Source organism: Ovis aries, chromosome 16 (genome assembly GCF_016772045.2).
Source record: "Ovis aries strain OAR_USU_Benz2616 breed Rambouillet chromosome 16, ARS-UI_Ramb_v3.0, whole genome shotgun sequence".
In the NCBI taxonomy this organism is placed as follows: domain Eukaryota; kingdom Metazoa; phylum Chordata; class Mammalia; order Artiodactyla; family Bovidae; genus Ovis; species Ovis aries.
Genome location: NC_056069.1, coordinates 13,648,056 through 13,666,369, shown reverse-complemented (window position 1 = coordinate 13,666,369; position 18,314 = coordinate 13,648,056). Strand labels below are relative to the sequence as shown.

The 18,314-nt window shown below is 36.0% G+C and overlaps 1 protein-coding gene across 40 annotated transcripts in view; it reads left to right on the top strand.

The window, feature by feature from the left end:
• ERBIN (erbb2 interacting protein) overlaps positions 1-17,853 on the top strand; it is a 127,533-nt gene extending 109,680 nt beyond the window's left edge. For 7 of the 40 annotated variants that reach the window (XM_060400364.1, XM_060400378.1, XM_027980049.3 and 4 more), the window contains 4 exons: positions 8,990-9,199; positions 10,274-10,366; positions 10,853-10,927; positions 15,766-17,853. In XM_060400364.1, the coding sequence (XP_060256347.1) occupies positions 8,990-9,199; positions 10,274-10,366; positions 10,853-10,927; positions 15,766-15,873 (486 nt within the window). In that variant the 3' untranslated portion in view covers positions 15,874-17,853. Of the gene's footprint in view, positions 1-3,765; positions 3,910-6,488; positions 6,603-8,989; positions 9,200-10,273; positions 10,367-10,852; positions 10,928-15,765 lie in introns of all 40 variants that reach the window. The other 33 variants (XM_060400370.1, XM_027980042.3, XM_027980044.3 and 30 more) reach the window with 8 other exon arrangements.
• The last annotated feature ends 461 nt before the right edge of the window (positions 17,854-18,314 follow it).

The window sequence follows — 18,314 nt, the reverse complement described above, 5'->3', positions numbered from 1 at the left end:
ATTAGAGGTCCAAGTTGAGAGTTACCCAGACTCAAAATAGTTGCGAGAGTGATAGGAACTTCTTTCCTGTTACTCCTTAATGTTTTCTAATGGGCTTACATTCTTCTGTGTATCTTAGATTGCGCCGCACATACTACAAATAATACATGTATATACATGTTTACCTCTGTTCAGTATTTCCTGACTTCCTGCTGATCTATTAATAATTAATTATGTAAATATGTGTATAAAAACAGCAATTCACTATATAGTTAACAGAATAACGCAAAATGTATTATAAATGTATATCTTCCCCCTAAGATTTTTTTCCCAGTTCATGTTGTATAACTAACACTGTCACTGACTCAGATGGCTTCTGGCATGGCATTTACTATTGACTTTCCTATATTGCATTTCTAGCCTATTTGAACTCAGGTGTCTGTGGCTGTAATATAGTTAGGAGATTGTTAAATAACTTAAGCTCATGTAGATGAGCTTTTATAACTTTGGATATTACTTTTTTGAAAAGAGAAATGTTTTAAAAAATTAACCTTAAAACTAATATATTAGGACAGTTCTGTGGCCCAAATATATAAGGCATATTCATTCTGCAAGATTCAGCTTCATGTCTCTCAGCAGATTTTACCCAAGAATTATTACAGCTTTGTTTATTGATATAAGATGTTTTTAAAAGGACCTAAGTGTATAGAACTTCAGTAAATTCTTTAAGTCAAAATGTTTGGAAATCAATGCCTAAAATAAGGATTAATACCTTATATCAATTCACAGTGAACCTTTGTTTATAATAACTAGCTCTTTTAAATTCTGTAGCTTTAAATAACTGAGCATCTATAGCATTAGGAACTTCATTGTCATATATCCATCTTGTTTCAGCTGTAATTCTGTACATTCTGTTGAGGCTCTTGAATTTGTGTACTTTATCTGAGGAATTTGGAACTTTCTTAAGTAAAGGAGTAACATAGCTGTGTTATAAATGAACTTCTGGTGATGGTGTGGAACTGGATTTGAGGAGGAAGAAGCTATAGCCATAGTTATAGTTAAGTTGATTGAGTTATGAGACTGTCTGACAGTCCTGAGAATAAGTAGAAGGAGAAATGCATCAGTGGAATTGAGACAAAAAAATAAATTCAAGAGGCAGTTCTGAGATAGACTTTATAAGGGTTTTCTCTGATGGGAATATTCCTGTAATCATTCATTGAGGAAAATGGATTAAACTTGAGATTGGTCCCTTGAATAATTATTTTTTGGGGAATGCCATTAACTAGATATTGATGAGGAATAGTAGATTTGGAGGACTAACGAGTTTGGTCACCTTGATGTTATTAGTTGACATCTCAGATGGCTGTTCTCCACTACTTTCCTGTCTGTCGGAGATTGGTCTGGACTTTAGTAATCAGGAAGCAAGGATGAGCCATCTCATTGTTCCTTGTACTTTTCTGCTCTTTATGTTTAGAATTTACTATATGATTGCTTGGAGAATACATGACAGTAGTTTCCCAGTTGTGCCCACTGGTAATTTAGAGATGAGAATCAACTCATTGAAATTAGGAAAAAGCTTTAGAGGACACAGGGCAACATAATTTAGACCCCAGACTTGAAAGCATTGGCTGAAAATGGTGGAGGGTTACGGGAGATCTCTGTTCCTCTGCATCTCCCCCTCTCTTCCTTAAACATAATTCTAATGGCATGATGGGCATTTGAAAATTCTCCTCAGGGGATTTCACAATGCCTGCCCTACCTCTAGAGGAAAAGGTGCTGCTCTGCCCAGCTGGGAGTTTAATAGTAAAACAGTAAGCAATTAGTCATTGAAGCTTACTTGGCTTTTTTAAGTAGTAACCCCTTCTTCCCAACTTCACCAAAAACTGTACCTGGAACACAAACATAGAAAATAGATCTTACCTCAGAAATCTCAAGACTGACTGAATTAAACATATCAACAGATATTGCAAAGGAATAAAACTGTGTAAAATTATTCCTAATGTCAACATTTGCCAGTATTCCTTATTATATTAAAAACTGATAAGCACTCCATGTGATTAGTACAACATGATGATTTCCATTTTTACTTGCTGTTATACAACTATTAGCATGTAGTAAACAATGTCCAGGACATGTGTTCAGCACTTAATTGAACTTTGCACAGTGTGTTGATGTGTTTGGATAGGGTGCAGTTTTATGTGGATGTCTCTGTACAGGCCTAAATTCAAAGTCAGACCTATTCCTAACTTGTAGCCTTCTTTCTCAGTGAAATATTTATAAAAACCTCATATATGTTCAAAGATGACAGCAAAGACTTTGTTCCAAGATTAATATATTATTAAAAAGAGTCAATCAGACCACTCAAGTTAACATGTAAAACTGTGTTACAATGCATGGACGTGTGTTTTTTACATGTTTCTGTGTGATTATGTGTATAATTTATTTTTACTTTTTAATCAGACGTTTGGGGAACCTATGAATTGCCTCTGCCAAATCCTTATTCTTTGTGAAATGCTTTGAGAAAGTACGAGCCTGGTCTATTCAGCTTTTTCCTTGGTCTCTACTTTAGAATTCACAAAATACCTAAATTTGTTCATTGTAGTTTTATAGATTCTTTTCATTCTGAAATGTCATATTGTTTCTTTGTATAAGAGATCAACTTCATAATCTGGAGAAAGTAAATTCTTCCTAAGAGTAATACAGAAATGCTTATTATGGCCATAACAAGCGTTTGTGTATTTCTTACTAAGAAGCCATGTTCAAAATGAGGTTTCTCTTGGTTTGACCATCAGACCTTCAGTGTTTAGGGACATGACTAAAAGCATCCACATGTGAAAGGACTATTAATAGTGAACTCCGGGAATAACCAAGCAAGAACAGGAAGAATCAGGCAGTGCTTTTATTGAAGTACATTGTTCAGGCAACTCTGGGATTGGCGATTAGGCATTTATGTAAACTCAGTCATGGAAGGCATCTATCAGTGAAACTTGAAGGCTTCTTCAAGGTTAAACAGCAGAGCCACTACTGACTTCAAAAAATACAGTCACCTTTAATATCTATTTGAATGGGAAAAGAGTTTTGCATGTTCATTTTCTAGATTTATTGGAATTTTTTTTCCTGATAATTGCAGAGCATTAGGAGCCTTTTAAATATTATACCCTAAAAGTCTGTGTGTGTGTTAAACTTTTCTTTAAGACATTTTTTAAGTGTGAAAGGTAATTTTTATTAGAAATTACAAGAGCCAAGTATTTTTTTGCAAATACATTTTGTGCTATATTATATATATTTAAACTCTCCATTTACTTAATAAGACAATTTCTATAGAATGAAACATTCTCTCTATAAAACCATTTTGAGTTAGAAATAACTGAGTGTTGGTAAAGTTTGTCTTTACAAAGAAATTAGTTTGTATTCTGTGTAACCATATACATACAAATACATCTGGATGTGACATCAATTCCTATTTTCTGATGAACTTCTAATAAGATAGGTTAGAAGTAAAAAATAATAGCCTAAGAGCCAGCTGTATGTTTGCACTTTCTGTTTTGGTGTTTAAACATGTAAATGGTTGGGTTTACATATAATTTATGTATGTATACATATATGTTTTCATGTAAATATATGGTAAATGGTGCCAATTTCTTTCAGTGTCTCTGAAAATTCAGTGTTGCATGGTATTCCTGCGTGATCTGGGGGTTACTTGTATATATGTCTATGTGTATAACGTGTCTTGTGAATTTTGCATGCTACACTAATCTCTGTTAAATCTATCCCCTCTTTATTCAGAGCATGCTGTCAAGGTCCTTTAATTCCAATTTTACTGCTGTAAGCAACTTTCACTATGGCAGCTCTAGGGATCTGCATGGCAGCCAGGGCAGTCTCGCCTTGAGTGTTGCAGACGGAAGAGGTTCTGGTGGGCACACTTTTCGAGTGAGTACCTGCAGTAGATCAGTACTTCAGTACATAAATGAGAAAGAAGCCCACATTTCACGTTACCCAAGTGTTATTGACCAGAGTGTTTGAATATCCACTTGCATAACAAATCACCTGCCACAGGCATTAGTTTCTGCAAGAATCCCTGGGTCAATAATGTGTTAACAGTTCTAGAAAATAAATCTGTACTGTGGGTTAAATACCTTGATTACCTCCCAGTTCTTCCATGGCTTAGTTGTAAAGCTCTGCAAAGCTGATTTAGGCTTTACCTCTTTAAGTTTCAGTGGTCATAACTAAAGGTGTAGTCAGCTCTTATTTATGTAAAAAGGGATGAGCAATAGGAGTTGAAGAGGTTTTTTAAAAATTCTTTTTCTCTGCAGTGCTCTCTCAAAATTAGCTTGCTTTCCCTAACTCAGAGTTTTAATGCTGTGCCATGCATAATACATAGAGGGGTTGTAGGAATTAGCCTCCAATTAAAATAAATAAATTTAAATTAAAAAAATAATTTTCACTTTAGTGACTGAGAGTTGGCAAATAAATACCTGGAACTAAGTTTAATCGTAATTTGCAGAATATGATTAAATGTGAGGCAGGAGAGATTGCAATAAGTACCAGTGAAAAGGCAAAACCCAAATCCATTAACACCCACCTAATCATTTGTGGGAAGAAGGAAGGTTTATTCTTAATGAAAGTTAAGGGTAGGAGATAAGAAGGACAGAAAAGGAGAAAGAACAGAATAACTCTGGCTGTTATAAAATTTGTCTTTCCATAACAACTTGAGGTGGTAGCATGACCTCTAAGTAAATATTTCCTCTGCCCTTCCATCCTGAAAAGACCTTTCTCCCTTTGTAGAGCTTATTCTCTCCCACATAGTTTTATTTCCATACTGACCCTGCTTCTGGGTCCTTTGCTTTTGACTTGAGCGTCCCCTTTCTTACCACCCCCAGTCCCCTACTGCTGTTTCATACACTCCTGGCTTTAGTCTGTTGTTCTCTCGGATAGAAGCAGTATCCGGGGTTCACTTTGCTCTGCCTGGACCTCACTCATCTTGCTGTCCTCTGTCACCTGCTGCCACTGGGTTTCTGTGTTACACGTTAGTGGCAGCAATCGTTTTGTAACTTAGCAGTCTGAAACAGGGAGAGAGGAGATGATGGCTAGTAAGCCCTGCTTTTCTGGTGCTCTTTCTAGCTGAAGCCACGGGGTTATTAACTCAGGGATAATCTTTATAGTCATCTAGAGCAATTGTTTTTTACAAATTCTTGATCAGTAATATCTTTTGCTTGTTATTATTAAATTCAGAGTCTTTGAGTCTTGCACTTTAGCTTTTTCATCTGTAATGTACTTGTTCATTTAAAGATAGAGTTGTACATTCACACTTGAGTTTAAACTTCAAGCTGTGAGTTAAGTTGATGATTACACATTTCTGAAAACACATCTCAAAAATAGAAAAGGCAAATAAAGTATTCACTGTATAAATACACAAAATCAGATCAAACTACATCTAAAAATACTGAGCCAGGACTTCCCTGGCGGTCGTGTGGTTAAGACTCCAGGGAACTAAGCTCCACATGCTGTACAGCACAGCCAAAAGAAAAACAAAACAACAAAAAACAAACAAAAACCCACTAAGCCATAATTTGAACTAGTAACAGACTGCACATGATAGCTTTGTCACAGATATGGTTCCTAAGGCTAAATTACAAACACTTAGATTTGTATGTATCCTGTGGCATATAATAATGAAGTAGATTTCACATTATTTTTCAACATGCTGATACATTGAGTTGGGCAGAAAGTTTGTTTGGGTTTTTACATAACGCCTTTTGTAGTAGTTTGCATATCTGTGTTGCCAGCCATAACACTTTTCTGAAGGTAACAATACGGCTATTTATCAGAATCTGTTTAGTTTTCTAAAACAAAGCTTGGTGTGTTTAGAACTAAATTAAGGTGAAAAATAGGCACATAAGACTGTATATTTATTGATATTGCTCATCATTAAGAAGTAAATCCTGGATGACACTATGCTGTTAAAAGAACAGCAGTTAATTTTTTTCTTTTCAACTGAAACTTTTTGCTGTACTCAACAGGAGTACATATATTTTAGCTGCTCTTAAAATTTGGCCTCTTAATTTGGATTAATAACTAAACTTATTGCTGCAAATGTTAAAAGCTAGGTATTACTTTAAATAAAATCATAAAAACATCATAAAGGAATATCTTAACTATATATTCAGATGTACTTTTTACACATTATAAGAATAAACATTTTGCCACGTAACTTTGAAAGACTGTTAAAGGTACTAATTTTTTTCCAGTTTTAGAGATATAGCTGACATATAACCTTGTTTTAGTTGAAGGTATACATCATGATGGTTTGATGCATGTATGTATTGTACAGTGATTACCACAATAAATCTAGTTAACAGCCCTTAGAAAGATGCAGTTATGATGGTAAAGTTTGATTCAGTTCTTCGTCTTTCCATTGTCTAGCAGTATCTCCTAAGTGTCATCACTGTTTTGGTTTCACATCTTAAAGATCATTATTTGTTTATTTTTTATTTCCCCCTTATTTGAAGCATCCCCAGACATCTTGTCCAGGAGATCCTTGTCAAGATGATATATTCATTCAGCAGAACTACCCATCAGCTACACTTAGTCACACAGATGTTCTTCCAGACAGCCTGATGAAAGTAGGTGCTCAGGGAATGAAGTAGTATCTGTGAGCTTACTGTGTTTTACAGCTTTTCAACTAGAAATATGTTTTAACACTGAAAATGCTTTTGCAAGGACCTTTCCTGCTTGATTAGTAAGTTTTTTTTTTAAGAATTGAGAAATAAGATATAAAATTTCACTCTGCTGTTTCTTAGTTAAGATATAAAATTTCACTCTGCTGTTTCTTAGTTTATTCCATGATTTTGTCCACACTGAAGAATCATTTTGTTAATTTTGGATTTCTGTAGTATCATCTTGTCTTTTGAATCAAAGGCTTTTGGGCATTCCTGATGGTGAACTATTTGGAGAGTTAAAAATGAACCTGTCTTAAGTTCGTCATTGGATAATGAAGGCATTTTAACAGATAATACTTCTAATGTAACTGGAAATCACTTTGAAAGACTTTTATATATGATAAAATAAATGATGGTTATAGTCTTATTACTTTTAAACTAAAGCATCACTCATTTAGAGAGTACTTTTTTGTCTCCAGTGCTGGATACATAATTCTTTTCTTTAGTATTTTCCTCAGTTGTTCTTTTATCTTAACTAAGCCTGTATCCCTAGTATAACCAGATATAATTGTGAAGCACAGTTATATAAACTTTTGCATTGTCCTTAAGAGTAGGAACCCACCCGTTTAAGTTTGCACATATTTATTTATTTTACCCTTTTTTGGCTGCTTTTCTTGTAATTGAGCTCTCCTATCCAGTTTCTTTTTAATACCATTTTGTAGTTTTGGTTACCGAGTTTGTCTTATGTGTCTTATTCTCCTGAGTTATCTGCTAATCATAGTTTAGTATATTCCATGGCTATGTTTAACACTGATGTAGAATGTCAAGTATGCCTAAGTTCTATGTGTCAGGGAGTCTTAAGAATGGGTCAGAAGTAGTTATTGTCTAGAGTATTCTTCCTAGGAGAAAGGTATTCAATCTGCCCATAGGAGTAAGTTGTATTAGCATGGAGAAAAGCAAATGCTATCTGCAGAGTGTGCATAAAAAAACAGCTGCAGTCTCATGGACAGAGGAGCCTTGAGGGCTATAGTGTGCGAGGTTGCAAAGAGGCAAAAACAGCTGAACACACACACACAGTATTTAAGCGCTCCTGGACAGATTAATTGCTTCAAGTCTAGTGACCAAGTGGTAAACAACCACAGTTTAAAAAACAGAGAATACAGGACCTCTTTCTCCTCTAACCAATATAAGATTTGTGGTAGAGGGTTATCTTTGTGCCTTGTCATAAAATACCCAGACGTCATTTTTACTAAATTCTTAAGTATAATACAGTGAACAAGAGAACTCTCTGTTTAAGTAAAAATATTCTTCACCAAAACCATACTTCGTATTCCTCAGCATGATGCACATAAATAAATAAATAGTTCTGAAATTGTTGTCATAATCTTTTCCCAAACTTTTCTACTTTGGGTAATTTTAGGGAAATGGGACTCAAATAATTTCCCTCACAGTTTTTCTGTAATTTCCTTGTGGGTTAATAGTTAACAGTGAAGTTTTGAATGATTGAATAGCTTTAATATATTTATTTCCTCTTCTATGCAAAAATCTCTTTATATGCATATATTTGTAATGTAAATAGAACCCTTTTGTTTTCAGATAGATTCCTCACACTAACAGAATAAGCTATTATCACATTTCCACAAAGGTTATTTTTAAGTCTAAAAGACAAGAGTCTTTAAAACAAAGATAATTCTTTTAACAGCAACAGAATAATCTGGACTTTTTTGTTTAGTCTGTGAAAAGTAAAATGTCAAGGTTTAACTTTTGTGGCTCACGTTTTATGGAATTAGTATTTAGAGAGTTTAAAATTTTATAACTTGAGACACACACACGAAAGGAATGAATCAGTTTTCTGTTACATTGCTGGACTGGCTTTTTAATTCTGGAAAGGAAAGAACAGAGGTAGAAGAATATACTCAGATTATGAAAAAATTCTACCACAGAAAACAGCAAATGCATCTTTTGAGTATATGTGAGATACTAAGTATAGGAAAAGATTCCCTTTTAATGGCTTACTTAAATTCTAAAATTTTGGCATACTTTATCATTTTAACACTGGGTTACGGTTACAGAAAAGCAAACAATTTTAAATGTAGATGTGATTAATTTGAAGCTTTAAAAGAGTGAATCTATCAGCAAGCATCAGGCAGACTTAGAATTAAGACATTAACAGGGTTTTTCTTTTCCTTTTAAAAGTGTAAAATCAGAAAAAAAAAATGGCATACATGGCGTGATAATGTGATTTAGAATGTTAAATTCAAGTGCTTTTGTAATGCTCCAAGAAGAAAATCCAAATATTTGTTATAAGACATTATTATTGGTCATTTTAAGACACTTCATGTTTTTCTTAGATGCCTTTGAGTAATGGACAGATGGGCCAGCCTCTCAGGCCTCAGGCAAATTATAGTCAAATACATCACCCCCTTCCTCAGGCATCTGTGGCAAGGCATCCCTCTAGAGAACAACTAATTGATTACTTGATGCTGAAAGTGGCCCACCAGCCTCCATACACACAGCCCCATTGTTCTCCTAGACAAGGCCATGAACTGGCGAGGCAAGAGGTAAGAATGATCAAGACTATTTGGAATATGAGACTAAGCTTTTAATGTATTTTATAGGTTATTTAATTATAGCAATAAATCCATATAGAATTTTAACATAGTTTTTACCATTTTAATAGTTTGGTTTTCATGTAGTTTATAAGGTATTAAACTTTGTGGTTTAACTTGACTGTGTGATTCCCCCGCCCATTCTGATAAATTGACATAGGATATAGCGTTGAGGGCATGATTTATTTTCCCTAAGGTGGTTGTTTTTCCAAACTGGTTGATGATGTTCCAATAATCAAGTGTTCTTCAGGAATATAAATAGTAGACCTTTAAACTTTAAGGGCATATTATATCTGCTAATTGCTATTTGATACTTGGTTTCTGAAACTGGACTATAGTCTCCAAAGAGCTTTGAGAATTAAATCTTAGAAACTACTTTCAAAGTCAACAGTCATATATTCATGTATTTTGATAGTTTATTAATAAAATAATATCATTAGAAACTTAGAGAAATGTATCATTCATTTTGTTTTAGTTTCTGGAGAAAGAGAGTGTTTTACAACAAAATTTAGCTCTTGCCTCTTTTTCTATAGCTTGATTGTAAAAATACCAATTGATCATCAATCCTAGCTCCTTTAAAGGGTATAAACAGATTAAAGAAAGAAGTTAGCCTCCTAACAACCACCCAGGGATCTTTTATATGTCTTATGAAACATAGTCAGAAATACTATGTAATTTAGATGTTTGCAAATGGAAATTGATGATAAAGTACATGTTTTGTGTGTATGCTCTATGTCATTAGAGTCTGTGATGTCCAAAATATATAAAGTCAACAGTAATTGGTTGTATAATCCTCATAAGATAGCAATAGATTGATTTAGGAGCTATGCTTTATAATCTTAGCTGTGCCTTTAACTCACTAACTCATTAACATATTATTTCACATTGTAATTTCATTTCATCTGCCCAAGTGTTTATTTTTGGTGAATTCTTGCATATTTATGTTTTCTTGAGCTTAATTTACCATATGAATATCATTGTAACTTTTCCTGATACAGCAATAAGTTTATTTTTGTGTTAACTCAGATTCGAGTAAGAGTTGAAAAGGATCCAGAACTTGGATTTAGCATATCAGGAGGGGTTGGGGGAAGAGGAAACCCATTCAGACCTGATGACGATGTGAGTTTTGTTTATATATCCTTGAAATGCCCATTAATTTTTATTCACTAAATTAATGCCTTTTATGCATAAGTAAAAATCTAACAGATATTTATTTAAATCTAGATAGACGTCACCTTATGATTTCCCTGTTCAGCTTTTAGTTTTGAAATGTGATCGCTACAAATTAATTGTTTGAGGAATACAAATTTAACTCCAAAATATTAATGTTCTTTATATTGTGAAGTGACATTTTAATTGTTAATACTTTTCTACACATCTATATATGTACTTTTTTATCACTTTGACAAAAAATCACTGTACTACTGTAAGAATCACCAGAAGCACAAATAACATAGCATTATCACAGTATTGGAGAAGACAGGGAGAAAACTTGTACCACAATTCAAATATTTGCATACTATAAAAACGATTGCTCCTTGGTACTCTTCTTTTTATGCATACTTCTTTCCAATAAATAATTATCTTTTTTTGTTGTTATTAAAGGGTATATTTGTAACAAGGGTACAGCCTGAAGGACCAGCATCAAAATTATTGCAGCCAGGTGATAAAATTATTCAGGTAACTTAAGATACATCTTTCATTATCTTCTTTTCTTTTCTTTTTTTAAAATAATATCTGAACTCATCAAATGCCAGATTAGAAAATAAGCATTTTATGAAGTTATCTTTAGATATTTGTGATTGAACAGAGGCATTCTTATAGGCTACTCTCTAGTGCTTTCATAGCTTAAATACTTCTGCCTTATACCTTGAAAAATCATACTAATAATTTTAAAGACACCTTAGCAGTTTTGAAATATATCCTAGCCTTTTGATTAAGTTTATAAATGTCGTTGTCCAGCCGTGTCCAGCTCTTTGGGAGCCCATGGACTGCGGCACACTGGGCTTCCCTGTCCTTCATCATCTCCTGGAGCTTGCTCACACTCACGTGCAGTAGTCAGCGATGCCATCCAACCATCAATGGCAAGAGCAAGTTGCGCAAGTTACGAATGTTAGCTTGTTCTAAAATAAGATGAGAAAGAATCCCTTTTGTGTGTTATGAGAATTAAAAGATTTAATTTAAGAAGTACTGAGAGGCATTTAGAACTGTGTATCTGGTGTAGAGTAAGACCTCATTAAATGTTTAACCTATCACAAGAAGTATAGTGTTCTTGCTCTGATGGCTCCTGGGCAAGTGGGAAGACTGGACCTCAACCTCTCCTCAGTTCAGTCATTCAATCGTGTCTGACTCTTTGCAACCCCATGGACTGCAGCACACCAGGCCTTTCTGTCAATCACTAACTCCTGGAGTTTACTCAAACTCATGTCCATTGATCAGTGATGCCATCCAGACATCTCATCCTCTGTCATCCCCTTCTCCTCCTACCTTCAACTTTCCCAGCGCCAGGGTCTTTTCAAATGTGTCAGTTCTTCAAATCAGGTGGCCAAAGTATTGGGTTTCAGCTTCAGCATCAGTCCTTCCAAAGAGTATTTAGGTCTGATTTCCTTTAGGATGGACTGGTTGGATCTCTTTGAGTCCAAGGGACTCTCAAGAGTCTTCTCCAACACCACAGTTCAAAAGCATCAATTCTTTGGTGTTCAGCTTTCTCTATAGTCCAACTCTCACATCCATACATCACTACTGGAAAAACCATAGCTTTGACTAGATGGACCTCTGTTGGCAAAGTAATGTCTCTGTTTTTTAATACTGTCTAGGTTGGTCATAACTTTTCTTCGAAGGAGTAAGTGTCTTTGAATTTCAAGCTGCAGTCACCATCTGCAATGTTTTGGAGCCCAAGAAAATAAAGTCTGTCACTGTTTCCACTGTTTCCCCATCTATTTACCATGAACTGATAGAACCAGATGCCATGATCTTCTGTTCAGTTCAGTCGCTCAGTCGTGTCTGACTCTGCAACCCCATGAACTGCAGCACGTCAGGCCTCCCTGTCCATTACCAACTCCTGGAGTTTACTCAAACTCATCTCCATTGAGTCAGTGACGCCATCCAACCATCTCATTCACTGTCGTCCCCTTCTCCTCCAGCCCTCAATCCCTCCCAGCACCAGTCTTTTCAAATGAGTCAGCTCTTCACATCAGGTGGCCAAAGTACTGGAGTTTCAACTTAACATCAGTCCTTCCAGTGAACACTCAGGACTGATCTCCTTTAGGATGGACTGGTTGGATCTCCTTGCAGTCCAAGGGACTCTCAAGAGTCTTCTCCAACACCACAATTCAAAAGCATCAATTTTTTGGCGTTCAGCTTTCTTTATAGTCCAACTCTCACATCCATACGTAACTACTGGAAGAACCAAGGCCTTGACTAGACGGACCTTTATTGGCAAAGTAGTGTCTCTGCTTTTTAATATGCTGTCTAGGTTGGTCATATTCCTTCCAAGGAGTAAGTGTCTTTTAATTTCATGGCTGTAGTCGCCAACTGCAGTGATGGCTGCATCTCTACCATCTGGAACCCAAAAAAATAAAGTCTGCCAGTGTTTCCACTGTATCTCCATCTATTTGGCGTGAAGTGGTGGGACTGGATGCCATGATCTTAGTTTTCTGAATGTTGAACTTTAAGCCAACTTTTTCACTCTCTTCTTTGACTTTCATCAAGAGGCACTTTAGTTCTTCGCTTTCTGCCATAAGGGTGGTGTCATCTGCATATCTAAGGTTATTGATATTTCTCCCGGCAATCTTGATTCCAGCTTGTGCTTCTTCCAGCCCAGCGTTCTCATGATGTACTCTGCATAGAAGTTAAATAAGCAGGGTGACAGTATACAGCCTTAACGTACTCCTTATCCCGTTTGGAACCAGTCTGTTGTTCCATGTCCAGTTCTGTTGCTTCCTGACCTGCATAAAGATTTCTTAAGAGGCAGGTCAGGTGGTCTGTATGCCCATCTCTTTCAGAATTTTCTGCAGTTTATTGTGATCCACACAGTCAAAGGCTTTGGCATAGTCTATAAAGCAGAAATAGATGTTTTTCTGGAATTCTCTTGCTTTTTCGATGATCCAGCGGATGTTGGCAATTTGATCTCTGGTTCCTCTGCCTTTTCTAAATCCAATTTGAACATCTGGAAGTTAACAGTTCACGTATTTCTGAAGCCTGGCTTTGAGAATTTTGAGCATTACTTTACTAGCATGTGAGATGAATGCAATTGTGTGGTAGTTTGAGCATTCTTTGGCATTACCTTTCTTTGGGATTGGAATAAAAACGCACCTTTTCCAGTCCTGTGGCCGTTGCTGAGTTTTCCAAATTTGCTGGCATATTGAGTGCAGCACTTTCATAGCATCATCTTTTAGGATTTGAAATAACTCAACTGGAATTCCATCACCTCCACTAGCTTTGTTTGTAATGATGCTTTCTAAGGCCCACTTGGCTTCACATTTCAGGATGTCTGTCTCTAGGTGAGTGATCACACCATCGTGATTATCTGCGACATGAAGATCTTTTTTGTACATTCTGTGTATTCTTGCCACCTCTTAATATCTTCTACTTCTGTTAGATCCATACCATTTCTGTGCTTTATTGAGCCCCATCTTTGCATGATATGTTCCCTTGGTATGTCTGATTTTCTTGAAGAGATCTCTAGCCTTTCCCATTCTGTTGTTTTCCTCTGTTTCTTTGCACTGATCAATGAGGAGGGCTTTCTTACCTTTCCTTGCTATTCTTTGGAACTCTGCATTCAGATGGATATATCTTTCCTTTTCTTCTTTGCCTTTCGTTTCTCTTCTTATCCCAGCTCCTTGTAAGGCCTCCTCAGACAATCATTTTGCCTTTTTGCCTTTCTTTTTCTTGAGGATGATCTTGATCACTGCCTCCTGTACGATATCATGAACCTCTGTCCATAGTTCATCAGATACTCTTGTCAGATCTAGTCCCTTAAATCTATTTCTCACTTCCACTGTATAATCATAAGAGATCTGATTTAGGTCATACCTGAATGGTCTAGTGGTTTTCCCTACTTTGTTTAAATCTGAATTTGGCAATAAGGAGTTCATGATCTGAGCCATAGTCAGCTCTGGGTGTTTTTGCTGACTGTATAGAGCTACTCCATCTTTGGCTGCAAAGAATATAATCAATCTGATTTCGGTGTTGACCATCTGGTGAATGTTGAGTTTTAAGCCAGCTTTTTCACTCTCCTCTTTCACTTTCATCAAGAGGCTGTTTAGTTCGTCTTCGTTTTTTGCCATAAGGGTGGTGTCATCTGCATGTCTGAGGTTATTGATATTTCTCCCAGCAATCTTGATTCCAGCTTGTGCTTCTTCCAGACCAGCGTTTCTCATGATGTACTCTGCATAGAAGTTAAATAAGCAGGGTGACAATATACAGCCTTAACATACTCCTTTCCCTATTTGGAACTGGTCTGTTGTTCCATGTCTAGTTCTAACTGTTGCTTCCTGACCTGCATACAGATTTCTCAAGAGGCAGGTCAGGTGGCCTGGTATTCCCATCCCTTGACGATTTTTCCATAGTTTGTTGTGGTCCACACAATCCATGTCATAGTCAGTGAAGCAAAAGTAGATATTGTCCTGTAACTCTCTTGCTTTTTCGATGATCCAGCAGATGTTGGCAATTTGATCTCTGATTCCTCTGCCTTTTCTAAATCCAGCTTGAACATCTGGAAGTTCATGGTTCACGTACTGTTGAAGCCTGGCTTGGAGAATTTTGAGCATTACTTCACCAGTGTGTGAGATGAGTGCAATTGTGTGGTAGTTTGATCATTCTTTGGCATTACTTTTCTTTGGGATTGGAATAAAAACACCTTTTTTCAGTCCTGTGGCCACTCCTCAGTTTTCCAAATTTGCTGGCATATTGAGTGCAACTCTTTCACAGCATCATCTTTTAGGATTTGAAATAGCTCAACTGGAATTCCGTCACCTCCACTAGCTTTGTTCAGTGATGCTTCCTAAGGCCCACTTGACTTCACATTCCAGAATGTCAGGCTCTAGGTTGGTGATCTCACCATCGTGATTATCTGGGTCGTGAAGATCTTTTTTGTATAGTTCTTCCGTGTATTCTTGGCACCTCTTCTTAATATCTTCTGCTTCTGTTAGATCCATTTCTGTCCTTTATTGTGCCTCTTCTACCACCCTTGTAACTTGGCAACCTCAGCTTCACCGTAGTGTGTATACACTCAATGCCATGTCTGACACTATGTCTTAGACAAGTGCTTCCTAATACCAGGATTGCTACATAAGAATCATCTGAAAAAGTGGACAAGATCCAGGTTCCTCGGTCCTACCTTTAGAGCTTTTATTTCCATAGAGATGGGGTGGAGCCCAGGAATGTAGATGTTGTTTTAAATTGCCAAAATGATTCTTATTTTCTGCCAGATTTGTGGACTACCTGGCAGAAATTTAAATGTGCAAACACAAATTATTATGAAAAAAATTTTTAAGTCTTTTTCTTCTCTCTTCTAGGCTAACGGCTACAGTTTTATCAATATTGAACATGGACAAGCAGTGTCCTTGCTAAAAACTTTCCAGAACACAGTAGAACTCATCATCTTAAGAGAGGTTTCCTCATAAGAGCCGTGGACTAAAAAAATGGAGAGACAGCAAGATTTATTGGAAGATACTTGCGGGGAAATTAATATTTTGACTATTTTTATATATAAAGAAGAACTCAAAAAATTATGTTAAAATTTGTACATTAATGAAATAATGGAACTTGTGATTAGAGGGAAAGAACCACTGTACAGTATATGGGGGAGACTATTGAATTCATACCATATAAAACTTCTCGTTAGGTTTTTAAACATAGCAATCAAGGCTACAAAAACAGATGTATGTTGTTTTTGTATAGAGTGTAGGTTTATTTTTGGATTTCATACTCATGATTGAACTCTGTGCAAGGCTCTAGTTAGCCTTGATTGTAGCCCAGAGACAGATGGCAGAGCTGTCTATCTCATAGCTTTTATGCCCTTATTTTTATTCAACTTGTATTAATGTTTTTCTGCTGAAACTTTTCTTTTAATGTGGGCAAGAGATTTGAAGTGTTGGCTTTTGCTATGTGCATATTGAACTGAAGAGTGAGTAGGTGAAGGTGGCGCAGGTGGGTTCCCTTTCCAAGGCCAGATTAAAACAGTTATTTTCTATAAAAATCTGGAAGCAAAGAATGAAAAAACAGTTGTTAATGTGTTCTTATTAATAGAATAATGCAATAAAATGTGATATCTTTTTAAAGAAATAAAAAAGACAATAAATTGTGTTTTATGAGCTCTATAGGATTTGTTCTTGTCATAGCCTTTGACTATACAGTTGCTACCAGTCAATCAATTCTCAATTTTTTAGTCAAAGGAAATTTTAACTCTACTGTAGATGAATGTCCATGGATTCTCTTTCTGTTTTTTTTTCATCCATGCATTTTCTGTGTTGCAGAAATCCCTTGATTTTTTGTTCTTTTTTTTGCAAATGGTGGTACTTGCAATCTGTTTTATAATTAGTACTCCATTTTAAACTTAATTTATAATTTTTACTTTAGGCAACAAATGAAACTAAAATGGCCAGTTTTGAGATAGTGTTGCTGTAACAGAAAATGTAAGAAGATTTTGGAAGGCCTCTTGATGTTGTTTGGCCTCACGTTGCCTTGGTGAAGTAGAAGGAAAACAGTGCGCATGGAGCTAGGAAACCAAAGCGAGTCTGTGAAACTGGCATAGCGATAGAGGACTGCTGTGGAGAATCGAGAGCAAAGGGGCGGGCCCTGAGCCTGCCCGTGTGAGACGGTGTTCAAGGAAGGGCTGTTCCTACAGGCAACAGGAAGTGTGAACTCGGCACTCCAAAGTCTTTAAAGGGTTTCTAAGTGTATGTGTGATCGTGTTTTACCACCAACTGCCTTTGTTCCTCGTTAGTGTAACAAATGTTTGATAGTTTATGAATTTTGTTCAGACCATTACTTTTATTTCTTTTTGTTCTATGTAATCAAATACAATTTGAATAACATGCAATGGTGAGAATTAACGCATAGTTATTTGGACCAGAAAAAAGTGCCATAGAAGACCAAGAACTGTTTTTAGTTGAGGCTAGTCTGGAGCCTTTCTTTAGAGCAATATTCAGTTATTACAATTCATTTTTAATTACTAAGAATATAATTTTGGTATTTTTAATCTGTTATGCTTTGTTCTTCAACCTTGTTTGAAGGTAAAGTCTTTTATAGGACTAGCGAAAATAGTAATCTACATTATTTTTGCAAAAGTGAGTTGAACTCATTTGTTTCTTGCTAGTCATCGTAAATAGGCAGTACTTTTTAAAAGATGTGAACTCCAATACTGCACTTCTTTCAAGATGTTATCAATTGATTATTGTACTGTATAGTTTTAATAATATTGATTGAAACCCTTTAACAACTCTTTGTAAATTTTAACTCATTTTAGTTGATTTTCAGTACTATTTGCATAGGAATTGATTTTTATGAATATAGTAGAAAAATGTGCTGTATTTTGATAAAATTCATTTATTGTATGTGTGTTGTAATCTCTAAAAAAATGACAAACAGCTTCTTTAAGACAAGCCTCGGTGTCCCCTTTATTCATAGTTTATTTAAAAATACTAATTTTGGCATTCTAAATTATTCCCATCTTGTATTGGTTTCAGTCGATTTTTCACAGTCATATTCTGTTTCCTGGTAACTCAGCTGGTAAAGAATCTGCCTGCAATGCAAGAGACCCCAGTTTAATTCCTGGGTTGGGAAGATCCACTGGAGAAGGGAAAGGCTACCCACTCTAGTATTCTTAGGCTTCCCTGGTGGCTCAGCTGGTAAAGAATCCGCCAGCAATTTGGTAGACCTGGGTTCAGTCCTTGGATTGGAAAGATCCCCTGGAGAAGGGACTGGCTACCCACTCCAGTATTCTGGCCTGGAGAATTCCATGAACTGTATCGTCCATGGGGCTGCAAAGAGTTGGACCCAACTGAGCTACTTTCGCTTTTCATAAAAATAAGTATAATTATGACATGTTTTCCTTCTTTAGCTT